A 24,876-nucleotide genomic window follows, 5' to 3' on the forward strand; every position below is an offset into this window, starting at 1 on the left:
TGCGTTAGTGAAAACAAGAAAAGATTCAGCATCTTGGAGTCTTGGTGAAACTACTGCTTTTAGACTTGTGCGAGTTGAAGATATTACAACATGCTGTTTGAGTGATGTCTTGTAAAGCATGCTAAAACAATAATACAGGCACAACACACAGAAATAGAGTGGTTGCCATAGACCACGCTTTACTAAGACTTTATCTGAACTTAAACTCACCTCTCAGTAACATCCCACTTTTTTTTTATTTTTGCCTTTTAAAATAGGTGTAAGTGCAACCTTCATGCTACTGGCTGTAAAGAAGAAAACAAAAGACTACTTTGTGAATGTGAGCATAACACAACTGGCCCAGACTGTGGAAAATGCAAGAAGAATTACCAGGGCCGACCGTGGAGCCCTGGTTCTTATCTGCCTATACCTAAGGGCACTGCTAATATCTGTAAGTACTTCTGTATAATAAGGGTATTTCATTATTAGAATTCTGTCCCGTATCATGACTCTGAAGGAAGATTAACGCTGGTAAAAGTTTGCCATTTCTTTAAGCCAGTGCATATAATTTGACAAGGTGTCAAATTGTGTTGATTGTAAGTGTACATAATCTGTGCTCTTACATGGTTGTAAATAACTTGCATGAGAACAGCATGTTTGTATCCATAGACAAATCACTGGACACTGCACAGAAAGGGCTAAGGAGTGAAAAAATTAGGACCCTTCATGTAAAAAGCCCACACAGAGAAGAGAAACCAGTGGGAGTATCTGCAGTACTGCTCCAGCCATGGTGCCCTCAGCTCTCCATCCTTGTTGCCTTGAGATTCAAAACAACCTCAGCTTAATGTGTGAGATGAGGCCCTTGCTGATTTTTTTGTCCTTTTAAGAAAGTTAAAAAAAATTGCAGACCAATTTTTTCCAATTCATAACTAAAAATGTAAAGGTTGGTAAAGGAAGTTTTTGCCTGATGTTGACCTGCGGTCCAGATCACAGTTTTAGATCACTGTAAATGTTGAAAGGCGAAAGCGAGGGCAAAACCTGAGTTTTTATGTCTGCTTGCTTCCAGCTAATAGCCATTCAACAACACACATACTCACTATCCAGCACACGTTCATGTTATCCAAAGGAAGTTATTGGCAGCTGCATTTCCTGATCCTGGACAGGATTGGGTCAAAAAGAACATGGTGCTGAAAGAGAGGGCACGAAGACAAGTATGAGCATCTGTTCTTCCTTTCATGCATGTATGAAACACACAATGATTCAGAATCCTCCTGAACTGAGTAGCAGACTTAAATTCCTTTGAAGAAAGGATTGAAGAAGATGAGGATAAATCACCAAACCTTTTGACAGGAGTTGCCAGCTTCTTTTAAGAATAGACTCCACAGTTTTGCCCTGATTAAAAGCAAAACATTCATTTTAGAATGTTAGAATATAACAATTTACTGAAAAGTTATTGGGGAGAAACAGGGCTATGTACTGCCGTTGAATGAAAAGTTTAAAACCAGCAGCAATGTGCAATGCTCAGAATGTTATCTAAGACTTCAAAGCAGCAGCTGTGAAGAATCAAAACTCAAAAATGAATATCATAGGAAGCAGGACTTTATCAAGTTAAATGTGAGAGTAATAGACCAAGTAACAAACCGTGAAGTGTGGGGGCATGAAATTATGATAAAATTCTTACTGAGCAGAAAAAAAATGAACTTCCAAAAAGCGGGGGAAAAACATTTTGTAAGAGTATTCACTTTTTCGGATGTTATAAAAAGTGAGCGTGGCTCAGAGAATTAATACTTTAAAGATATGTTCGGGAAAAATGGTGAGATTTACCAGGTTGGTTTTATTTATATATTTGATATATATACATATACACACATACGTACATATGCATGCACATATATACATTATATATATATATACCTATATATATGTAAAAAATGCAGTTGCTACCCCAGCAACCATCTAAACTAGCGACAAGGTACATCTGCACATGAAAACAGGGATCTTTCTAAATGCAGCGTGCTATGGCAGTTACATCATTTCCAATCAGTTGAGCACACACCAGACGGAACAGTGGAATTAGCGCACACCGAAAGGATGCCTGAAGCTTGTTAAAACAACTTTCAATATTATTTAATTCCATCAGATATACAGTTCTTTCAAAAATCCAAATGTTTTGCAAATAATAGGCAGTCTTTTCTGTTTTCTATTATTGTTACTATTATTATGATAGCATCATGAAACCATAACCTTTCGTCAGTTTGAGCTGACGAATGCTCCACTTACCCTCAAATCCCGACTTCAGCACTGAGCAGCAGCAGAAATTTATGGCAAACAGGAAGAAGTATGAAAGATTTCTTCTTTGCCTTCCCAGTTGCCAGCAATAAACTGGCTTTCTGAGCTGGGCCCTCCATCATAGCCACAGTGGTTGCTAGCTGCTGAGTGGAGAGAGAGACCCAGCTGTCATAAGCTTGATCTCAGTGACATCTTATGGCAATACATTTCACATTTTAATGACACAATGAGTGAAAGGTATCTCCTTTTGCTTGCTTTAAATGTTTTTATATGGTTAAGCCTGTACCTCCTTAGATAGAAAGAAACAGAGAATAATGCATCCCTTTTTACATCCATTATACCATTTATGATTATATAGACTTGACGTGTCCGCTTCTCCAACCTATTTTCTAAATGACGAACCCTAATCTATTTAATATTCTCATATATAAAACCATGTCACATCTTTGGTCATCTGTGCTTTCTTGCTCTCTTCTGGTTCTATGATGCTAAAACTACACGATATTCTAGACGTGAGCACAACATGGATCTTTTACAGTGGTATAAAAATGTGTCTCCTTTATATTTTGTTATTAGAGGGATCAGCCCTTGAGTCCTTTTTAAAGAGTGTGCCACAGTTACAACGTTTCTTCTGACATCAAGGCTGACATAAGTGACAGGTTATATGCTACATTAGTTAGTTCAGAAATGTCATGTTTGAGTTCCTTTAAAATACTTTTTAGGTGAACATCACCTTATGGCAACTCTTATTGTTCGGTATTGTTTACTTCTTCTAAAATACCTTCAGATGATGATAGCCACTGAGAACCTTCCTCAGATTGTGAGACTCTCTCTAACCTTCTTTGTTGTGAACATCAGTGAAAACAATCAATTTAGTATTCAGCACTTTTATACCTTGATTGCCTATCTACCCAGTCATCTCTCTGGGAGGCCTGCTGCTTCTAGTGTAGTTATTGTAACAAAAAAGAACTACTAACTTTTATGTCTGTAGCAAGTTGATTCTCAAAATACTGTGGCTTGTATTTAACTTGACAGATTTTATGCTTTTTTTTCCTATCTTTCTCCATTGAGACAACTTACACTTTTGAAGGGTGTCTTTCCAAAATCTTCATTCTGTTGTTTTAGGTTGGGTATTGGGGGGTTTTCTTGTTTGTAAGATAGTTGATTTTTATAATTTTTTTTAAAAATTGATGGGTTGTGTGATTATTCTGAATCTCTCATACACTTTATCTCTAGCCTGCCTCCATGCTGTTTGCATTAAATCTTTTTAGCTGTTCTTTTCATTTTTAGCTAACTTCCTCATTTTTATCTGCTCGCTCTCTGAAAGTTAAATATTACTGCAGTGGATTTTTTTTTTATCCTTTTCCTTCTCAACAAGTATGTTGACTTTCAGTCCAGAAGTGGTTCTCTGATAACTACTTCTTGAATCGGGTCCTATGTACTACTCAGACTGAATCAGCTTCTCTTCTTGGGGGTTGTCTGATTACTTGCTACAAGCAGCAATCATTTATGGTACGTAAAAGCTTCATTGCTTTTGTCACTTCCTGATTTAATGCCGCATGTGTTGGAGCATATTAGATTTTGCAGTGTCGTGTAAACTCTCTGCACAGCCAATGTAAATTCACTTACCCCGTTGCATTTATGTCACCATCTCCATCGTGTGGTCAGTAATGCAGCCCTGGCATTACACTTTCGCTAGTCAGGCATCAATTCTGTAAATAGTTGCTGGAACATGTTGCTAGAATTAACTTACCTGGTTTGACCCTAAACTTCCCTTATATATTACTTTAATTCCCTGGGGACGCTTTGTATAATCCAGTAATATAGTGTCCCTTTGATACTCTTCCTTCCTCCAATTTTCAGAGTCTATCTTTTCCATCTAAGACAAAAATATTTTAAATTTCAAATGGATTTGAAGGTTTTTTTATATGAGAGCATTTAAATAAGATACAGCTAAAAATAGTTGTATAAATGAAACACTCAGAAATTTTTTTCACAAAATAAAAAGATCCTTTTCCTTGAGATTCTCTGAATTTGGGAAATTTGCTCAGATTCAACAAGAAGCCTAATGTCCATTTCCAGATCCTTCCCAACTGGAACTTCTGTTGTTTCCACTGTTCTGCTTCTGCCATTTTTTTGTGGCCAATAAGACTTTATTGTACTTTTTCAAGCTACAGCTCATGAAATACAAGACCATTCTAGATTATACTCCAGTCATAGCCTAAACCTTGACATAAAGCTGTTTTCTGTATCCTTCTCATTTTAAGTCAACATGAGTTTTTCAGGAGAACGTAAAGCATTTTTTCCCCGCTTCGCTTGTGGAAGACACCGAGTACTCTGTTGTTTACCGGCACTAACAATATTTCCACATTTGTCTCCCGCATAGCATTTATTTTATATTTTCACTCTATCTTATTGACTATTTTGTGATTACATTTATTCCCTTGTGCTGCCACATTCTATGGATAGTGTGTTCTGCAATATGTTTTGACACTCAAAGTGAACTTATTGAATTTCTCTATACTTGGTATTACAAGATAGCTTTTCTCCTCAAGCAGTCGTATGTGTCTGACAGCATTAGCCCTTTTCTTCCTCCTGTCGTTTAGATCATCTTTGGCACTTATGTTCTTTGCTCCATCAGACAGAGCTCTCTAAGACTGTGCTGGGCTCCCATCCGTCAAAGCCTGCTCGCTTTTTGTCAGTCCCTCCACAACCAATAACCCATACCAGAAGTGCTTGACACTCGGCGAAAACCACCTCCCAGCTGTTACATGACTTTCCTAATTCGCAGTTCAACATGAAACAAAGGATTGACCAGAACACGGGGAACATTGGTGGATTCTTTTCGGTCCACAGTTTGGCAGATGGTCTCAATCAGTTTACTGAATATCTCCTGCAGTGGGTCCCCTTCTGATAGTACAGCCTCTGTTTCAGCAGCACGGCCTTAATCCTCCCTGGATGGGAAACGACTTAGGAGGCATCACTGCAGCACAGCTGCCACAGAAAGTTTCTGGCAAAAAATATGGCAACTGAAGTATTGCACTGATTACCCTCATCTGTGTTTGTAGTTTTCCCCATGAATATTTGCTGACACAAAGCCATCTTGAAGGACTGGGGTAAATGAAGTTGGCCAAGAGGTTGTGTGATGACAGGCTTTCTCTTCAGGAACCTAAATAGCATGTATCCCTGTAACTGAAAAGATCATGCGTCCAGCTGTCCTGTCAAAGCAGACTCATAAAGTAGATAGTGTCCCATTTTCTAAGGGCCTCATTCTCCCAAACAACTGGAAGGAACTTTCTAGTGGCTACTTTCATGACTGAGGCAGAGGAAGTGAACGCACATGATCTCAATTTGAAGGAATGGGACACTCCTATTCAAGAGGTAAAATGTTGCTCCTTGGTGATTTTGGTAGCATCTTTCATAGAGAAAAAGGAAGATATGAATGCAATAATAAGTTACAAAACAGCAAAGCTTCTTCTTGTTCCCATTTTACATTACATATTAATTTCGGCTCATGAAGCTTACAGAAGATGTAAAGCCACAGGAAGATGTCACACAAAAGCTGTGTCAGTCTGGGAAACTTGGGAAGGGGGGTGGCAAAACTGTAGAGTATCAAGAGCATTCAGGAAGACAGAAGTGTCAGGAAATACATGCAAATGATGAACTAACTTCCCTTCAGCTGGGTATCCAGCGCAATGGCCAGCAAAACATTGCAGGTACATGCCTAAAAATCAATGCACTATAAATAACAGGCTGTATTTTTATAAAATGGGGCTTGAAAAATTATTCTTCAGCACTCTATCCTCTTGCGTGACCCTGCTGAGTTGGTTGATTGTGCTGGTTGTGGTGGCATCTGTTGCTGGGAAATTAATTGCTTCCATCCGTCACTGGTTTCAAACAACTCTATTTTTGCCATATACAGTGAAGAAGAGCAATGAAAGAGGGTTCTAGTCCCTAAGCAGCAGTATGGGAAGGCAAAGTGTCTGTTATAAGATACTCAAAGTTCTAGAAATGGTCTGAGTTTCGGGCTTTTTGAAGTTTCTAATACCTAATATTCTATCAATAAATTATGATTACTTGAAAAAAATCCTTTGATCTCACTGGGAGTTTCCTAGACAGAGAGTTTTCAAAACTCGTTTGGAGTCACTAAAACATCATGAGAAAAGGTCCGAATTTTGAAAGGTGTTACCCAATAAATCAATAACTCAATATTTTCTCTGTCCCATTTATTTGTGGTGATACTGCTTGGGAAAGCAGAGGTGGAGGATAACAAACTTCATCTAAGCAGTTCTTTTTCTGGAAATTGAAAATATGTCAATCTTTACAGAGCAAGGAACTGCAAAATTAACAGTAGCAGGAATTCTAGGACTTTTGCAATGAAACACATGTGAAATTTCCTAAGAAAGAACTGTGTCTTTTACTGTGTATGGCCCTTTGGCTGAATACAGGTTTGGCAATACACGACAAGTTTACTCCTATGATCATAACAATCACTCCCTTCAAGGGATTACAAGATGCTAGGTTCCTCCAGCTTCTCAGGGCTTAAATTACTAAGAATTCAGAACTTCTGAAATTGATGCTGAGGATCTGATATTGCAATCATGCCTCAGTGGAGGAGTTGCAAAGGGAAAAAAGACTCACTGCAGAGAGTGCTGTCATGCTGCAGCACAGATATTCCATCAAAAGATCAGATGTGGCATTAACAGCCCTGCTCTGACTCTTTGCTGTGGAATACAGCTCTATATTTTGTTCCTGTTTGAGAGTTAAAATGTGCAGTATAGAGTGCAAGTACAAGGACGTCTCCTTTGGCAGAAAAGCTCTCACACAGCTTGATCAGCAATTAATATGAATCCAGACTTGCACTGCATTATTTACTATCATATCCTGCCATGCCTTCATAGGAGGCAATCTTAATTCTCAGTCTCTGGGCTGTATTTGCCTCACCTGGAAAATTCACTGAGCTCTTGGTGACACTCTTTCCCTGAATGTGAGCGAGCTGTGAGCTGGGTGTAGTGTTTTGATAGCAGCAGGAGCCCATCCCCAGTTCCCTGTCATACGGCAGGTACACGTTCAACTTGTGATGGAGAAGAGGCAGAGAAGCCCGTGGGAAAGATGGTAGCCAAGACCAAGTTGACAGAATAATTCCTTCATCCCACACGTACTCCCTGCTCGGGAAGAGATGCAGCCTGGCTGCATTAATTGCAGTGCTGGCGGGAAGCACACACAGGCGTTGACGATGGAGGTGATAAGAAGGACTGCAGCGTGTGACCCGCCCTGAGACTGGAAGCAGCAGCGTGGCCTTTTTCACCGAAAGCTTGACGCTGTTCCTTTGTGTTATGGATTTCACGCTGACACAAACTATAGAAGAAATCAAAAACTTGCTTTCTTTGCTAGCATCTGGTTTGCTTTTTTCTCCATTATCAATAGTCAGCTCCATGGTAGCTAATAGCTAAAACAACCCATTTCTGGAAAAAGGGGAAACGAGAAAATTACAGGGCAGATGCAGAAGATTGTGTGAAAGGAAAACACCAGATTTTTTTCTCTCAAGTAATGCATGTATATTTAGATGCACTTACAGTGAACATGTAATATACCAAACCACCACCCTCAAGTCAAGTCAAAAATAATAAATAGGATTAGAGACTTTCTTCTGCAATGTTTGCCATTTTGGGGGCAGTAGCTACCCCTGAACTTTCGTTGCATGCTTTACTTGCTGTTTCCTCACTATAAAACTATTACCATTAATAACCATCCCGGTGATTTCAACTGGAAGATAATTTAGACTGAACATTGCTTTTATTTAACAACTGAATATACATAAATGCAGTCACTTGGGTTTTTTTACCCTTTATGTCTAGCTGAATAGAGTTGTGCATCAAGGGAAGTAACGGGCCTGATTCTTCATCTCTCTCTATAACTTGTTCACATCATTTCACTGCTGCAAAGTACTCACAGATTTCAATAGAAGGCTGACTGGAAACGATCCATGTCACGTAACATACCGAGTTCCACCCAAAGGGCCAGCAGCGGTGGGATGAGTCCCCACAGCCTGTTGGTGTCCCCAGCGGTGGTGCCACAGGAGGAGCCGTGGGGTCGGGCCCCCCATGCCTCCACATTGACAGAGCGGGAGAAGCAGAATCACACCGCCTGTGCCTCGTTACCTAAGGACTTGCACCAAATACAGCTCAGCTGAATTCAAGAGCTAGCCTCAATACATAACTCCAGATCTCACAAAACCACTCTTACTAAGAATAATTTTCCCGTCATATGTGCAGTTTTCACAGAGTGTTAATAGATCCTGCTTCGTGGCCCTACATAACCAGCTCTTTTCCAGACAAACTTAGACGTGCCATTCTCACTCTCTTTAGCAGAAAGGGCATAAAGTAGTGCACTATCAAGGCCAGTCACCACACGCAGGAATACCTGGTATTACGAAAAATCAAGCTAGTTACAGAAGATCACACCAACCCAGAAACTCAGAACAGAAATAGAAAAAGAGCTTTTCAAACAGAACCCGAAGACAACTTCGCAAGGTTAATGGAGAGCCCTTCAGGCTAGCAGGCGTCTTGTTTTCATTATTCTCTGCCCAGGAAGCATTTATCACTGTGAATTCATTGAAAATTTTGAAATACAGTAAAATGAGGAGAGCAGACTTGCAGGAAAACCTCTCCCTTTGCTGCAATCTGTTCAGGAGAGAAAGGAAAGGGTATTTGTATGTGCGTGTAGGAGAGAAAGAGGGTTGAGGCGGGGGAGTATACCCAGAGGAAATACAAATACCATTTCACAGTGGAAGTGTGAGTGCGAGAAGGCGGTATCTGTCTTTTATCTAATATTTGTGCAGTTTCCATCAGCGTATAAAGGAAAACGAATCCTGCTAATTTAGAACAGCTACAATGACTTGCAAAAATGTAAACAAGCTGCTATCGAAACTTCATGGAAAATTATTTGAAAATTGATTGCCTTTTTGACATTTAAGGCAAAAGGATAGGAGTTCTCTTACATTATTCTAATGGAAAAAAAGCACTTTTTGTTACTTTTAGAACTATAACAGCATTCTTCTATTATGATGATACTTTTATTTAGCTTTTAATCCCTCATGATTCTAAAATTTTGGTAAATACTTGTTAATCTCAGCAGAAGTAGATATAATTAGGTTTGCAAACATCCGAGCATGGGGCTCGGTTAGCAGCAGGCACTGTCTCCAGTGTGGTGCCCGGCGCTCTGCCAGACCACGGGTTCCATAGGATATGGAACCAGAGCTGCAAGTCTGACATCTGCCCCAGGACTGATGTGGTGAAACACAAAAGATCTGTTTATGGCCGCCATTCTGCAAATTCAATTGCTTCAGCATTGGCTTAGCTGTGCCACGAGTTAGAAATGTTCCCAACTTGACTCTACAACTTACGAGTGCTTACAGTGAATATCATTTATCCCCAAGACATTCCTTTGCTCCAGTTTGCTTAATTGCAGAATGAGGTCCATACCGTCTCAGAGTAAGACAGAACTTCAAGATAGATGTTGAAAGAAGTGTAGCAGATCTTTAATGGAGAAACAGACAGATTCCTGCAGTAAAATGCATGCCATCAAAAGTCAATAACACTTAAAAAAGGCAAACTGTATTTAACTAAGAGGATGCAAATATCCAGGATTTAAACTCTGATCTGCAGTTTGTGACTTTAACCCAAGAGATTAGCAATGGTGCCATATTACCAATGCCATTTAATCTAAACAAAATGGCATTTCAGGACAGATTTCATGTCTGGATTTTTGTGCTACACACCTTTCAGGGCAGACCTGACAAGAAGCTACATGTTGGGACTGCATCATGCAACATGAGATCCCACATTTCTAACCCAGCAGAGGAGTTGTACTCCTCAGCAGCCCCACCTCTTCTGGTAAATCTCACCTGCCTCTGGAATGGTTTCCTTGCATTAATTCAGCTTAGGAATTGAAATGAAAGCAGAAAAAAAAAAAAAAAGAAAAAAAAAATCAATGAGAGGCTTAGTCAATATGACCAGCCCAATGCATTAGATTGTTTCGCTCAATTACCTTTCTTTTCCATAGCTTAATTTAGATAACCATCAGGTAAAAAAGGAAAAAAATAGCTATATAGAGTTAATGCAACAGAAGGTATCAACTGATTTAAGCAGCTGGCCAAAGCAGTTAGCAATGCATCTATCCCTTGGTTAAATTATTCTCCTAGATCTGCATAATACATGCATGACTGATATTTTTATCTAGAGCATTAAACCTAATGGCTGGTTAGTTGAAACACAAAACTGTTCTGAACAAATTCATGAAGTTCAGAGAGCTGGTGTAGGTCCCAGAAATACCCATCTGTCAACACATTTTAGTGGTCCCTGCAGCCTCATACTGAAAAATCTAGAGGGTCTGCATTTATAAAGGGCTGGGTACATACTGGCAGTTGCTTGGGTTTAACTATGTATTGAGATAATATTCTGAAAATTAGGAGAAAACTGTTTTCAGAATCTGAGATGTCATAGCTCAGCCAACCACAGCAAACAGCTAACTGTACTTTTTTGTGTTTTCTTTACAGGTATACCCAGTATTTCCAGTATTGGTAGTAAGTAATAAAACAAGTATTGTTTTGCATTGTCATTCAGCTTCTCGGATCTAATTTCCCAACATCCCTTTCTGTTGCAGATAATGTTTCTCTGAAAATGTGTTCTATAGTGCAGGGGCTATGTATTGGCCTTCCTCTGTTGCATTAACATGTAACCGTGTTACATGGTCAGAGAGAAAGTCACCCCTGACAACACGTCTCCCTTCAACCGCAGATTTGCTGATCAGTTCTGATCAGCAGATGAAAACTGAGTGCTATAAAACTGAGTGTTATACAGAGAATTAAGACACTGTTCCACAGAAAATATTTGTTGAGCATCTTTTCAAAAAAAAAAAAAAAAAAAAAAGTGTTTGCTAATAACAGAGAAGTATAGGACCATTAATTTTCATGCACGTATGTGTGTGTGTAAAATCGAAGAGCAAATGGAAGAGTTTATAAATGGAAGAGTTTTCATTTTTATGAAGTAGCTTAGCAAATGCAGTGTATCTGCTGGAATCTTTGCATTAACTCCAGCGGCGTTTGAACCAGGCTTTACTCCACAAAATAAACAGAATTTTGTTCCTTCACAAAAACCTACTTTCCTGTATGCAATTAAAGCACCAAAATATTACACTTAAACTATAACAAAACCGTAAAACCGTTATGTAAAGAACTAGTATATCAATGAAATAGATGATTAATTAAATAAAACACCTGAAGGGACTAAGTGCACAGTAGCTCAGCCGTGAGTCTGACCGAGTTCCAGAGCTGAGAAGTGCACACAGTCACAACGCGTTAGCTGATTAAAAATAAAGCAGGCAGGTAGAAATGGGATCCTGCTGCAGCTGACTGAAAGAATATTCCCCAAACAGAACTTGTGTGATGCAGGATTATCACAATGATAAAATATCACAGTAGTAAAATGCAATTTGCCATACCTGATATCCAACTGAAAAGCTTCTAATAATTTGGGTAAAACTGCCTCACCTCTTATGATGCAGGGTCAGGTCTGTCAATTTATAAATCAGCTCAGTTTACTTAAGCTCATGAATGGTGCTGATTTGTTAAGCTCTAGACAGCAAGTCAAATGCCATCAAAACTAGCCTCCTTGCAAATGAGAGCAGCACTAACAGCTGAATGCCATGGCATCTGTTTTGCCGCTTTAAATAGTGAAACAGCATCAATGACAATAACGTGCAAATGAAAGCCTTCAATCTTAATAATGTAATTTTCCTGCTCTAGGATCTCCTTTGGCATTTGCATGATTGCTATTTTCAAAACATTGTGTTTATACATGTATTTATAACCAAAAAAATGAACTAAATGAAAGAGAAGTTTATGTCACTGTTCTCAGGAATATTCCTGCCATTAATAACAGAAATGGGATGAATGGGAAAATAGTTCTTTGGAGTTTGGTTGTGCTATAGTTTCTTAGTACTGTCTTGCATGGACTATATGGTTGTGTTTTCACTTCACACTCCATACAGCCTTTGTCACCACATCTACCATTTCTGAGCATCAGCAGATGTTGGCCTTTGAAAACTTAATAGGGAAACTCAAATACCTTTTAAACAACGGTGACCTGAAAGGATGCATTGTTGACCTCTTTGTATTTTACATTGGGGTGACTAGTACAAATGGAGAAAGTTCTGTTTAACACTCCATAGGAAATACAAGAGTTTCTGCAAGTCTTATCTTGTGCTTTGTCTTTAATCTGCTGTAAATGTCTTGGAATAATATGTGGTAGAATTCAACAAATTTCTTTGCCTACCTGGAAATGATGAAGCACAAGCATCTCTTCATGAGCACAAGTAAATACTGATACTCTGCTTGGTTTTTTCATGTGTTTTTTCTTAAATAGCTCAGGGGGAAAATAGTTCTACTTGCACAATGTTCTGAACATCTTTCCTATAAAATAGAAATAGCAGAATTATAATTAAACAAGGATAGAACCCATAAATTTATCCTGGTCTCTAAGAGAATTTAACAGAAGTACAATTAACAAATAAAACCAAACAAGATTAATTAGTTGCGGCTGCTTTAATGGATTCTGCATGATTTCTTCTTTTGTCTATGCTAATACAATGTTTGTGTTCATATCAGCAGAGTGTTTCCCCATCTGGGGACAGGGAGTTACTCTCAGGAGACACAGTTTGGGGTTTATTTTGCCTGGCAGCAAACACTAACGGGGGGGGGGGGCACGGGTGGGTATTGACTTTTGTGTGCTTCAAGCTTTTTCCTAGTATATAAGGAGGATGGGGTTGGGGCGGGGGGTTATGAAGGCTAAACTGCCAGCATACAAAGAAGATGCCACTGCAAGCGATGTTCATTTAACGCTTTTAAGACCACAATGAAAGCAAGCAAAGAAAAATAAAATATATTTACCCGCGTGCACATACATGTCTCGTTCTCTATTCCTTTTTTACCTCAAAGGATCTTGTATTAAAGCAGCTCATCATTAAAGTTTGAACACAAAGAAAGAGTGGTCATTAAGTAAACATCCTTTCTGATCATCTAGAAGAAAAAAAAAAATCAGAGCTTTCCCATTAAGGTCATTTGTACCTGCTGTTGTCTATCTAGTTGAATAATAGGTTCTCTGGTCATTTCCAGCATTCTTGATTCCAATGCTGGCCCTTTGAGCATTTTTCAGCCATGTCTGGAAAAATACTGGTGAAAGTATTAGCAATTAATGAGTCCCAAAACCATTTCATAATTTTAAGCAATGCTTACATACAGTATGTAAATATTCTGAAAACAACATTATTTTACTTGCTAAAATAATGATTGTACAATTTTACATAGACCAATGCATCAAAATGTTCATTATTGTGACCAAATATCAAAGTTACTAATCTGTACACGTGTGCCTTCAAAAAAGTTGAATCTTCTAAACTACAGCTTCTATCTTTATTCCTGTAAAGCATAACTCCACTAATTATGCTAAACAGTTTGTTATAAAGGGTATAATTAGATACAGGATAGGATAGATATGATGTGCAAATAGCTCTGTGTGGGTGCTTATCACCTTAAAACCTGCTGGTGGCAGATGAGTCAGAGTTTAGAGACAGACCGTGCACCCAAGTGCAAGATGCAATCACAATAATCAAATGGTATTTTCTGCTTTGTTCTCTATGGTTTTGTTCTTCTTTACAGCCAATTTCAAATTAAGAAAACTTTTTTTTTTTTTAAATGATAACAAATGCAAGACACAAAAGTAAAAAAAAGACTGAATGGGCACCCTTTTATTTTATTGTTTTCTTAACCTTGAAAGATCTAGTGGGTATTTTTCTGGAACTAAAATAGTGTTAGGATGAGTGTAGCTTTATTTGTTTTACGTATTTGTTATGAAATTTTAATGTGGTAAATATATATCTTAAAAGGTTGTGAGAGCAAATACTAGCGGGTTTTTTTTCTTTTTTATAACAACACAAAGCGTTTTGGACCTGATTTTGCCCCCTTGCAGTAACTGAGAAGTTCTCTCATTAAACTTACAGTCATGGGATCAAAGCCATTACAATGCCAAGCTCTGCACTAGAGTATGTACACAACACCCACATATGTCAGTAGGATATAAACATGCATAAGTAGGTTGTACATTACTTTTCTATTGTTATTTGAAGCCAAGTTTTACAGAGAAAGCTGTACTGTTGAGAGACCATTAAGATGTTTATCTCCTTAGAACATTTAAATACTGTCTTCAGACTATATATATTATTTTGGACATACTAGCAAAATGTTCTCATTTCAATTCAATTTTATCCAAATCTGACTTTTTAATAAGTAATACTGTTAATCAGGCTCCTAGTCTAAGGCAATCACCTTATCTAAGTAACTGATTATAATATCAAGCCAGTAACAGTATTTGTTTTCCCTCCTTTAATACTTTGAAGCACTCAGAATTTTTCACTTTCACAATTAGATTTTCCATTGTATTAAAACATTACTGGGCTGAAAGAAAACACTGATAGCCTATGTCACAAAATGCACTCATTTGAACACTGGATCTGAAATAAATTTAACATTCCAAATAAAAGACATTGTGAGTAGTTTATCTACGTGGTAGGATTCATAACAAAGCCAGTTTTCTTCTGTATAAACAGGATTTCACCCTTGAAGTTCAGTAAGCGGAGCGCCCGGGCTGACCCCAGTGCTGAGCAGAAACCCTCTCTTTGCGGAGTGATTTCCAGCGCAGGGTCAGACTACCAGCGCTGCTCCAGGGAGCACGGACAGGTTGTTGGGGTGGGATTTGGGGGAGCCTTTGTTTGAGTTTTTCTTTTGCCAGATCCACCAATTTTAACAGATAAGAAGAGCCATTCTCACCAATCTAGTAGACATGGCCACTGACGGTTTGGTATTGTTTCTCATTCTTCATCCCAGTTTACCTTCATCATTTTGAGTTAGTCAAAAACAGTGTATCATCAGTCAAATTGTCTTTTCAGTGCTTTTTTTATTTGCTGTAATATACAGGAAATTACTTAGTTGACAGTTATCTTTGTTTTAACCATTAATAAACAATCCAGTGATAGGACACTATAGAATAAGGTATCAACATTTTGGTATGTACCATGGTACCCATGCAAAACACGTTGTACTTGCAATACGCAAGCTTAGATGCAGTTACTCAGGGAATTCATAGAGAGCAGACATGATCCACGAAGGTATTTAAAAATCTAATTATCTATAAAGCTTAGGGAGAAATTGCTAGGAAAAAATGCACTTCTATATTTTACCCTCTTCTCTTTTTCTTTCTGTCCCTTAGACATGTAATCAGTTTATTTCATAGTGTATAAGGGAAGAATGAGGTTTCCAAATCAGCATTCTGATTTTTAAAAAAAGATCTTGATTTACTGTTCTTCATCAGTTGTGAATTACTGTACAATAATCCTAGTCAACCAGCCAATTTCAGCATCTTTGTAGGAAAAAGCAGAATGAATCAAAATAAAACAACCCCCGCAAACTATCCCCAGCATAATTTACTTTTTTTTTTCTGTAAGAAAGTACCTAAATATTTCCTTCCAAAAATACTTGAATTCATTGTGCACTTTTGCAAATATTTTAGTGGAAATATTACAATTGAAGAATGCTCCCTCGAACCTCATTAGTTTGAGAATTAGCCAACACATTTGTTAAAATCAGTGGATTTTTTTTCTGATATTTAAAAGTTGCCAGAGCTGGATCATTGGATTTTTTTTTTTTAAGCCTCTGAAAAGATCACTTTCTTTTACTCTAAGACAACAAGTGGGCACGTAAAGGACTAATTGCATTTAAATTCTTCCAACAGTTATAAAAGCTGTTATGGCTGAGGAGCTGCCATAAAACAACCACATCTTCACATTTATGCAGAATTCTCCTTTCTTCAAAGGAACAGGTATGAAACTTCCTACATTGCTCCAAAAAAGATTGCCTAACATTGGCCAAGTATTTTTTTTAACTTAATAAAATAAAGGAGTGATTTTTTTAAAAAAAACTTTTTCAGTATTTCTTCCCTTTTGATGACTTCGATTTTACAGTGTTATGAAAGTGCTGAAAGGCAAATTTTATGTGAGGTAGGTTATCATGACCTCAAACAGACCTAATGAGATAGAAATGCTGTAATAATGATAGTGTGATCTTTGCAATAAGTGAAGGAATATGATCTGATAAAAACACACCCAATTATTCCAGCAGTTACTAAATCTGCCATTGATTTCAGTGAGCATTATTTTTATTATTCCTAATTTGTTGTCTAATATTAACGACCAAACCCACTGTCATACATATAACTCCGCTATGCTCAGCAGACATTTATATTTTAGAATAGATACTTACTCTCAGCTACTCATGGTTTAAAACAGGCAGTGGCAAGGCCAATTTTCTATGACTAGAAACATGGACTCCTACTAGAATCATTAAGCTTACATTGACAATTTTTTTAATGCTTTTTTATGGTTTAAATAGAAGTTGAAGGAAAGTTAAAAAACACCTTAATCAGAGTCTCTCACTAGGGTTCCGTATCGTTATTATAAATTAAATAATAATGACAGTTGTCAACACAAGTGCTCCCTGTCTTCCATTAGAGTAAGCATTATTTAAGACTTACTGATTTATTATTAGTAATTTTCATCAAATGCATTGTTTGTGGACCAGGTCAGCAGAAACAGTTTAGGAGATGAAAATACGCTAGTCTGCCGTAGAGCACAGATGCCCGGGCAGCAATGTAGTCTTCATACGCTCCATCACCTGTGCTCTTCATCCCTGAGGAAGGATAGCCCCTCTCAGTGGGAATACATTTTAATTGTACTGCCAGCTCAGTACTTTGTTGGAGTGAGAAAGCAACAAAGTGCTGATTAATTTCTGCCAACATCATGACAGGTTTTTTCATGTGCAGCTGTCTGGTTGGAATCAGGCTGAACCTACCCGTTCATTTCCACTGTTTCCTCAGTCTGAAACCATGATGTAGCCCATGGTGCAGACTGCAGTTCCAGTGAATATTTGAGACAGATTTTGTTCGTTTGATATCATAGGTAATTCCGATACTGTATATCCAAAAAAAAGGATTGGAAGAAAAAAAAGAAGGAAATGATCATACACGTAATAAGTATCACGCAATCAGTTTCTCCTTAATTCATGAAAGTAAGATTTTTTTCCCCAATAGTTATTTTCTGCATATAATCGGCTTTGGAACAATAATAACTAAAAATGCAGAAATTTCCAATGCAACTTTAAAATGTCATACCTGATTTTCTGCTCAGTCATATAGCTCACATACCTCTACTCTTAAAGGTGCCTACAGTAGCTTCACTTTTAAATAATAGCACTAAAATATACTTTTAGAAACTCTTTTTCACATTTCTGTAGCCTTGTTTGCCCAGAATACCTGTCATAGAATGTATTACAGTAGATTTATATATCTTCTACCATACCTACACCAAAAGTCATTAATTATTCTGGCAAATAATTACTTTAATTACAGAATACAGTGTCCATACATGGAACTGTTCTGGAAATGCTTGGTTTATCTAGTTAACTTCTCTATATACAAAACCCTTAGAGGTAATCACCGAGGACTAGAAATATTTTCACAAGTTGCTATAAAAGAATAACTAGCTGCTAAATGAGTCTTCCCAGTGCCTGTTCAAAGGATGACTCATCTGCTCCAATACACTTGCGGGAATGACAGTCAACATTCTTTGACTTGGATGTCTCACATACCTTTTTAGATAAAGCATTTAAAGTTGTCTCCATTTAAAAAAAAAAAAAAAAAAACAAAAAACCAAAAAAACCCAAACCTAAATTTCAAAGATAAGAAGAAAGGCCTTTATCAAGAAAACTCTAATCTTGATGATAATACATTCCATGAAGAAGGATATAAGAAAAAAATATTATCTTTACCAAAGATTAAAAAAAAAAAAAACAAAAACCCAAAAAACCCACATAATAGAAGCATTAAGTCCTTGGGAGCATTAACCACATTACTAAGCAGCCCAGAGACACTGAAGGCAGTGGCTGGTCTCAGCTGGATATTACCGTGAACAACCTCATCTGACTTTGAAGTTGACCCTGCTATGAGCAAAGGGTGGAACAAATGACCTCCAGAAGTCCCTTCTAAGATGGTTGTAATTATCACTAATAACTAGTAATAATCACTAGTAGTAATACTTAATTGGTAATCTTCAGGCACTGTAAATATGCTCTTTATTGTTTTGGATGTCCATTAAGAAACTCAGCTGAATTTAATCTAATTTAAAGAGTCGGGGAATTTTTAATTATTTTGCAGTAAGTCACAACCTCTATTTTAAGTAAGTTTGCTAAAACGAGCACAGATCTATAGCATTTAAAGGATTACTAAGAAATATGTAACACTGATTTTTCTGTCCTACAAGCAATGATTTTGTTTGGACAAGACAAGAGATTACTTGGGGAAATCATCAGAATAAGATTATATATGAAATATTATTGATTATATGAATCAGATTATATAAAATATCTGATTTCCTATATAGGACTTATAGTTTATTAAATGGCAGATATTCCAGAGGGTTAGTCCTGAGGAATTACAATGCTTTGACGCTATTACTTTTACTTCTAGTAATACCTGGGCCATTTCAATTGGAGACGATCATGCATGTGAAATTTTGGAGTATGTGTGCTAAACAATATTCAACAACAGAAGTAGGATTTTGGAAGCTCTGGTCTGAAATGTTACAGGTTTTCTGCAACAACCCTGATGTTGCACAATGGCTAAAAGAGAAAGAGGCTCAGGGGAGAGCAGGACAATGTAGTCAATAAAGATTGCTTTTTCTTTTTTAGTTCCTGATTTTTATATGTATTCTCTAATGTCCAGTCCCTTTAAAATCTTTAGGTCAAGCCTAAGTGTTCCTAAAACTACCAAAACTTTAACAGTGGATTAACTGTGCAAATAATTTGTCTGTGTGTGCTTGAAACTTCTTTAATATAACCAGTCAGTCAGTGTTGCAGGAGGAGGAGGAGGAGGAGGAGGAGGAGGAAGGTGGTGTCTCAGGTGCATGGAATTACAGTCTTTCAGTGGGCTAGGGTTATCATGCCACCTCAGTAAGTATGGCTTTTAGATACCTTTTATCATACCCTCTGACTATTGTGTTTGCACTTCCTATGTGTGTGAATTGGTGGATCTGACCAGTAGAGGCAGGTTATTTTTGATCAATACATAGACTGTTTGAGAATCTACGAAACTGACTCTGTTTTTCTTTCTTCCGTGTTCTTGATTGATAAGGAAAAAGCACAAAAATGCAAGAATATGATGTAATGATGTGATTATATCACAACTTGACTGATTCAATTGCAGAAGGCTACTTAACAGTAAATGGCACAGTGCAGGTCATCATCCTTTCCTTGAATTGTTCTCTATGTGGGAGGACGTTTGGGACAGCCATCCCCACCCAGCCGATTTCTCTTCACCCTTGACAAATGGGTCAGAAGATACTATGGAAAAAAATCATGTCCTCCTTCCACATCAGATGTTTGAAGCCCCAGTCTTTTTGTCATAGCATCCCTGCACGTCTTCCGCTAAGGTGGACATAACAGTGAAACACACCTTCTTCCAAAAGACCTATAAGCCTAGACCCTTAATGCCAACTAGGTTGTGACAACTGCATCTACTCACTACCCAGCTGAGTTCCTTGTAGGTAGAAATGAAGAAATAGCTCTCCCCCTACTAGTATCACCACTATGTAGGCTGATGTGGCCATTAAGGAAAATTCTGCTCAGCTCAGAAAGGGCACAACCACTGCAGTACTCACAGAAGATGATAAAAACATGGTCCAAATCTGATGTTCAAACCTAGGCAGATGAAAACAGATGAAAGATTATATCAGAAAAATAAGGAGAGTATAAATACCATTTCCCAGATCAGGGCCCAAAGAAAAGCTTTCTTTCCTCCTCCCGCAGCCCCATCCCATTTACTTACTCTCAGCTCCAACACTGAGCACCGTTCTGCTAAGGATTATCACTCCCCACTACCCCCGCCCCAAAGCACATTGACCAAAGGAGATGAAGCTCTGAAGAGACATAGCTAATTGTTTCACTGAGAGACAAAATGCTTCTACACGTAGGTGACGCATTACGTAGGGCCTTTAAGAAGTGTAGACATTTAATGTTCTTACAAAAAAAAATCAAGCTGTAAAATATATCAGTAGAGGTGATAGGAAATAGATACAACACACAAAAGTGTGACAGCAAAAGAAAAGGCCCACTCTACTGGTAAATATATTTCTTCTGATAACAGAAATATAATTCACTCAAAAGGCCCTAAAGCAGGATGTTACGGTAAGATATGTCTTTGGTAAGAAATCCATATTTGTCTGATATTGTCATTGTATCTCTACAGAGCAGTTTTAACAGAATATGTTCCCGTTTTGTTCCTGGTGTTAGAATCACATATATTGGTCTAGGATATCTTCTCATTGAAGAAAATTATATTTTAAACCACGGAAGATAAATTGTTATGCACAGTATTTTATGTCCATTTGGTGTTTTGGGAATCATCAATTGCTTGTTTTCTTGTTCACTGTGGAGTCATGTACTGTTCAAGTGCAACCTAGCCTCGTCCAGTAATGGATGTTTGTAATCTATGTCTTTGTCCATATGCTTGCCTGTTTAGAACAATATCACAGATGTAAATAACAAAACCTGATTTTTCCTGATGCATGCAGATCCTCCAAAGTTTGATAGGATATGGCCGAATATTTCTTCCCTTGAGGTTTCTAAACCAAACCAAGGTAGGATGCTGTAAAATTCCTAGTGGTCTAAAATTACTGAAATTGCTTTCAAGGAGTCCCACATGGTGGCAAAAGTAGTAACAATGATAATCCAACTCATTTTTCTTCTGGTGCTAAGTAATGCTATTCTGTGAGAAAATAACCATAAAACAAACCTTATCTGAAAAGTCTTCCAACAAACACTCAGATTATGCACATCATCACTGCAAAAAGTCTGGAAAAGTAGACGCACAGGTTATAAGTACTGATATACAGAAAGCCCTAGATAATGTTGGACTTGTTTAGACAGCAGTCTGTCTTTTGAGTAAGTTTTGAGATTCTTGAGTGAGAAAGATTGTCATTGTCTACATCAAACCCATTTTTAATGTCTTGTTTCCGCTTTGTTTTCCCAAGTGAGCTCAGAGGCATTCTCGGCTTGCGTGCCATCCATAATACAAGCAAGTTCTCTGCAGGATAGTCTCATAGTTTTCTGCAATTTGAGTGCCACACAAAAAATTACTCACAGCCTGTGGCATGATGATTAGCATTGAAAGAGCTAGAACAACTTCTTAAGATGACTAATGAAAGTAAGATTCTTTGTTATTTGAAGTTGTATTCAGCTATACTTCGCATTTCAAAAAGATTGCTCGTTATAAAAAAATAACATCCTTTTGTTCTCCTTATTTACTGCCCTTTGCTCCCCAAAAAATCCCTGCAGAAATCTGGCCTGTGGCTTGCTTTGACTGTTCAAAGGGTGTCCTTTCTGTGCTATAACACATACAGATGGAGAATAAAATTAATGGAAAGGTGATCTAGAAAATAGCTACTAACCTGAACAAGATGTATTGGGAATCTGTTGGGGAATGACATTGGAAGGGCTGTAGTTAAATCCATTGATCACAATGACCAAATCAAAACATACACACATACATATAAAATCTACTATGTTATATGTGCAAATTTCTATGTGCCCAACAAAACAGAAAATACTAATTGATCTGTGCTCTCTATAAGCATTAGCAATGTACTTTCGTTTACATTATTTTCATATATTTTAAATTAAATATCCCTGATGAAGTGATACTTAGCATTCCAATAACTTCATTTAGCCCCTGTTATATTTTCCAAGCTTTTACATGTGTTCCTTAAACAAACAAACCAACCAACCAGATTGATCTCTGCTCCTGTGCTCTCTGTAAGGATTAGCCTACATTATTCACAGGGATTTTAAATCAAAACATTCCCAGTGAAATGATACTTAGCATTTCTAATGGATTTCATAGCATAATTACGCTGCTTGTGATCTAAGACTTAACTTCATTGCAAAACATGTCTTGAATGGCACAAAATTATTCAGTGTTTCTTCCCCAAAAATAAGAGTTTTAGTAAATTTAGTTTTGACATTTTGTTGGGAGCACAAAACACAAAAACTTAAAAGCATTTCTATTCAGATTATGTGCTTGCAGTATATTGTTACAGTGTTTAACATTTATTGTAGACTAAATACTTCAGTCAAGGATAGTGTATGAGGAGAATAATTACAGAAATCTGCCTATACCTAATATTATTTTATTGTGTTTTCTTTGTTTATGCTATTAGGCCAGAATAAATGTGCATGTAAATTACATAAAACCCTTTGCAGACCACTCTGGTTACCATAGTCATTGGTCATGGTCTGGGAGAAACCATCAAATAACCTCTAACACAAAACTGCCAAAGTGTGCAGATGTGAATTACATTCCCTTTCTTTATCTTGGATATTACACCTCAAATGATTGGACAGTTAACAGTATATAACTCATTTTCCCTAACTTTCACCCTTTCCTTACAACACAATAACCATTGTTAAAGTTAATGTAGAAGTTAGAAAATAAAGAAGTTTATTCTAATCTTTTGATTTGTTCCTATATGACACCTTTTCTAGTTTATTCTAATCTTTTGATTTGTTCCTATATGACACCTTTTCTAATTTACTGTTCATTTTATTACCTATCCAGTTGCTCCCAAATTAGCTATGTCAACTGTTTCTTCTGTTCAAGTTGCAAACCACAAGAGAGGTAGGAATTCTTGGATTCATACAGTGATTCCATAGTGCTCCGTGTTGTGAAAACATTGCACTGTATGAATCTGGAATATCTGTGAAGTGTACCCATCAGCTTACTGGTGAGGCATCTTCATTGACAACAGCAGACGCATTAAGTTGCATAAACATAAGCCATACAAAGAAAATAACAAATACGCTTCTTAGACAGTCGCTGCTGGCATAGAAAGTGACATGGCATTTGTTTTTAACGGAGTTAAATGTATGAATATGACCATTCAGATTGTTGCTTAGAAAGCAAATGTTTGCTAGAGTCTTGTTTTCCTCACTGATATGCATAAATTGTAAAAGAGGATACATAAGCAGATTAGTTGAGGGCAAACAATACATTAAACGTCATTGTCCATATCCTCAAGAAGTCTCTCTAAATGCCATGGAGTGTAATGCAAAGTTATGTCCTTTAATGCATTGTAAGTGTGCCTTACATCTTCATTTTATTGTAACAGTGTGCAAATTCAGAGTGTAGCCATTACATTTGGAACCGATGTTTCGGTGTTTTGTCAAAAAAATGGAATTATATGGGCATAATGAAGGATGCCAATATTCGCTCTGACTTACAGGCAAACTGTTTCATTTGCATACGTCATTCAGTCTGAACCCTGAGATCTTCTCGTTGTTCTTCCTCATCAATTTATCTGTAAAGAGTATGTATAAAGATGTTTTGTCTCTCTGTAGCTATTGTGAATATCTCATTATTCATTAAATACATATTAACAAGGAATAGGGATGGATATTAACAAATGTTTGAACTTAGTTTCACCTATTTTAAGAGATCATGATAATGAGCCATACTGTTTGTTATGAAGCAGGTCATTTCTAAGGTTACAATGAAATCTCCTTTGTTTGCCTTTTGTTAGTGTATAGAGGAAGAACACAGAGTTACTGGAAGACGAAAAAGAAAAAATATCTTAATGATTTCTGAATGCACTTTTCTTGAAATACTCTTTGTGCTTTTAAGTAGAAAATGACAGTGATAGCTGTCTCATGCATTACCTGTCTTAGTTTAAAAATTATGCTTCCCTCCTGTGTGTGTTTACCATTGTTTCATGTGATGATGTTTCATGTTTTATTGGTCGCAGCTGAAGCTTCAGCTGAACCTTGTCCCCACAGCACAATAGTGTGTCATCTCAAAGGTGTAAATGCATAGCATCATAATGGGGGAAAAAAGTATTCAATTTATAGAAACAAAACAATTTCATGATCAACCTCTTTATGAGCCTCCTTCAATGGCTAATTTTATCATGCTTTCTACAACAGGATCAAGATTGTTGCAATAGAACCATTGCGTTGGAAATAGTCTTTAAAGGCTCATAAATCCTTCTGTGAGTTGGCAAGGGATTTGACAATTCCTGAATCATCCAAAGACAATTATCAAATCTAACATGGCTCTCTCTTCTCCCTTTTTCCTTCACATTAAATCTATCTAGCTATCTTTACCTCTCCTCTGAGGTTTTATTTTCCAAACCATTTACTTGTTATTGTTATTCAGCTTTAAACTGTCTCCAGTTTATCTGTGTCTTTTCTGACATGTGGTACTCAGAACTGAAAGCAGCATTTTCTAGCACTGTAAGCTCATGTCATTTCATTGTGGGTAAACCATTTGCAGCCTGACTTTGGTACTTTCTCCCATCTCTTTTAGTGATTGCATGGCTTTGCCAGTGCATGAAAGCGTTTGGGCTGCTAGCCAGAGAGACGTGCCTAAAAACCTTAAGCTGTGCTTCTGACAAGTC

The 24,876-nt window shown here is 37.4% G+C and overlaps 1 protein-coding gene across 9 annotated transcripts in view; it reads left to right on the forward strand.

Annotated features, from left to right (window-relative positions):
- The window catches only part of NTNG1 (netrin G1), a 158,074-nt gene that overhangs the window by 95,631 nt on the left and 37,567 nt on the right, over positions 1 to 24,876 (forward strand). For 6 of the 9 annotated variants that reach the window (XM_087733632.1, XM_087733630.1, XM_087733631.1 and 3 more), the window contains exons 4-5: positions 258 to 430; positions 10,826 to 10,852. In XM_087733632.1, the coding sequence (XP_087589758.1) occupies positions 258 to 430; positions 10,826 to 10,852 (200 nt within the window). Of the gene's footprint in view, positions 1 to 257; positions 431 to 10,825; positions 10,853 to 21,000; positions 21,067 to 23,042; positions 23,103 to 24,876 lie in introns of all 9 variants that reach the window. The other 3 variants (XM_087733638.1, XM_087733634.1, XM_087733637.1) reach the window with 2 other exon arrangements.

Source organism: Nipponia nippon, unplaced genomic scaffold, assembly GCF_047370975.1.
Source record: "Nipponia nippon isolate SJK-2023a ecotype South Korea unplaced genomic scaffold, ASM4737097v1 scaffold_5, whole genome shotgun sequence".
Lineage (NCBI taxonomy): Eukaryota > Metazoa > Chordata > Aves > Pelecaniformes > Threskiornithidae > Nipponia > Nipponia nippon.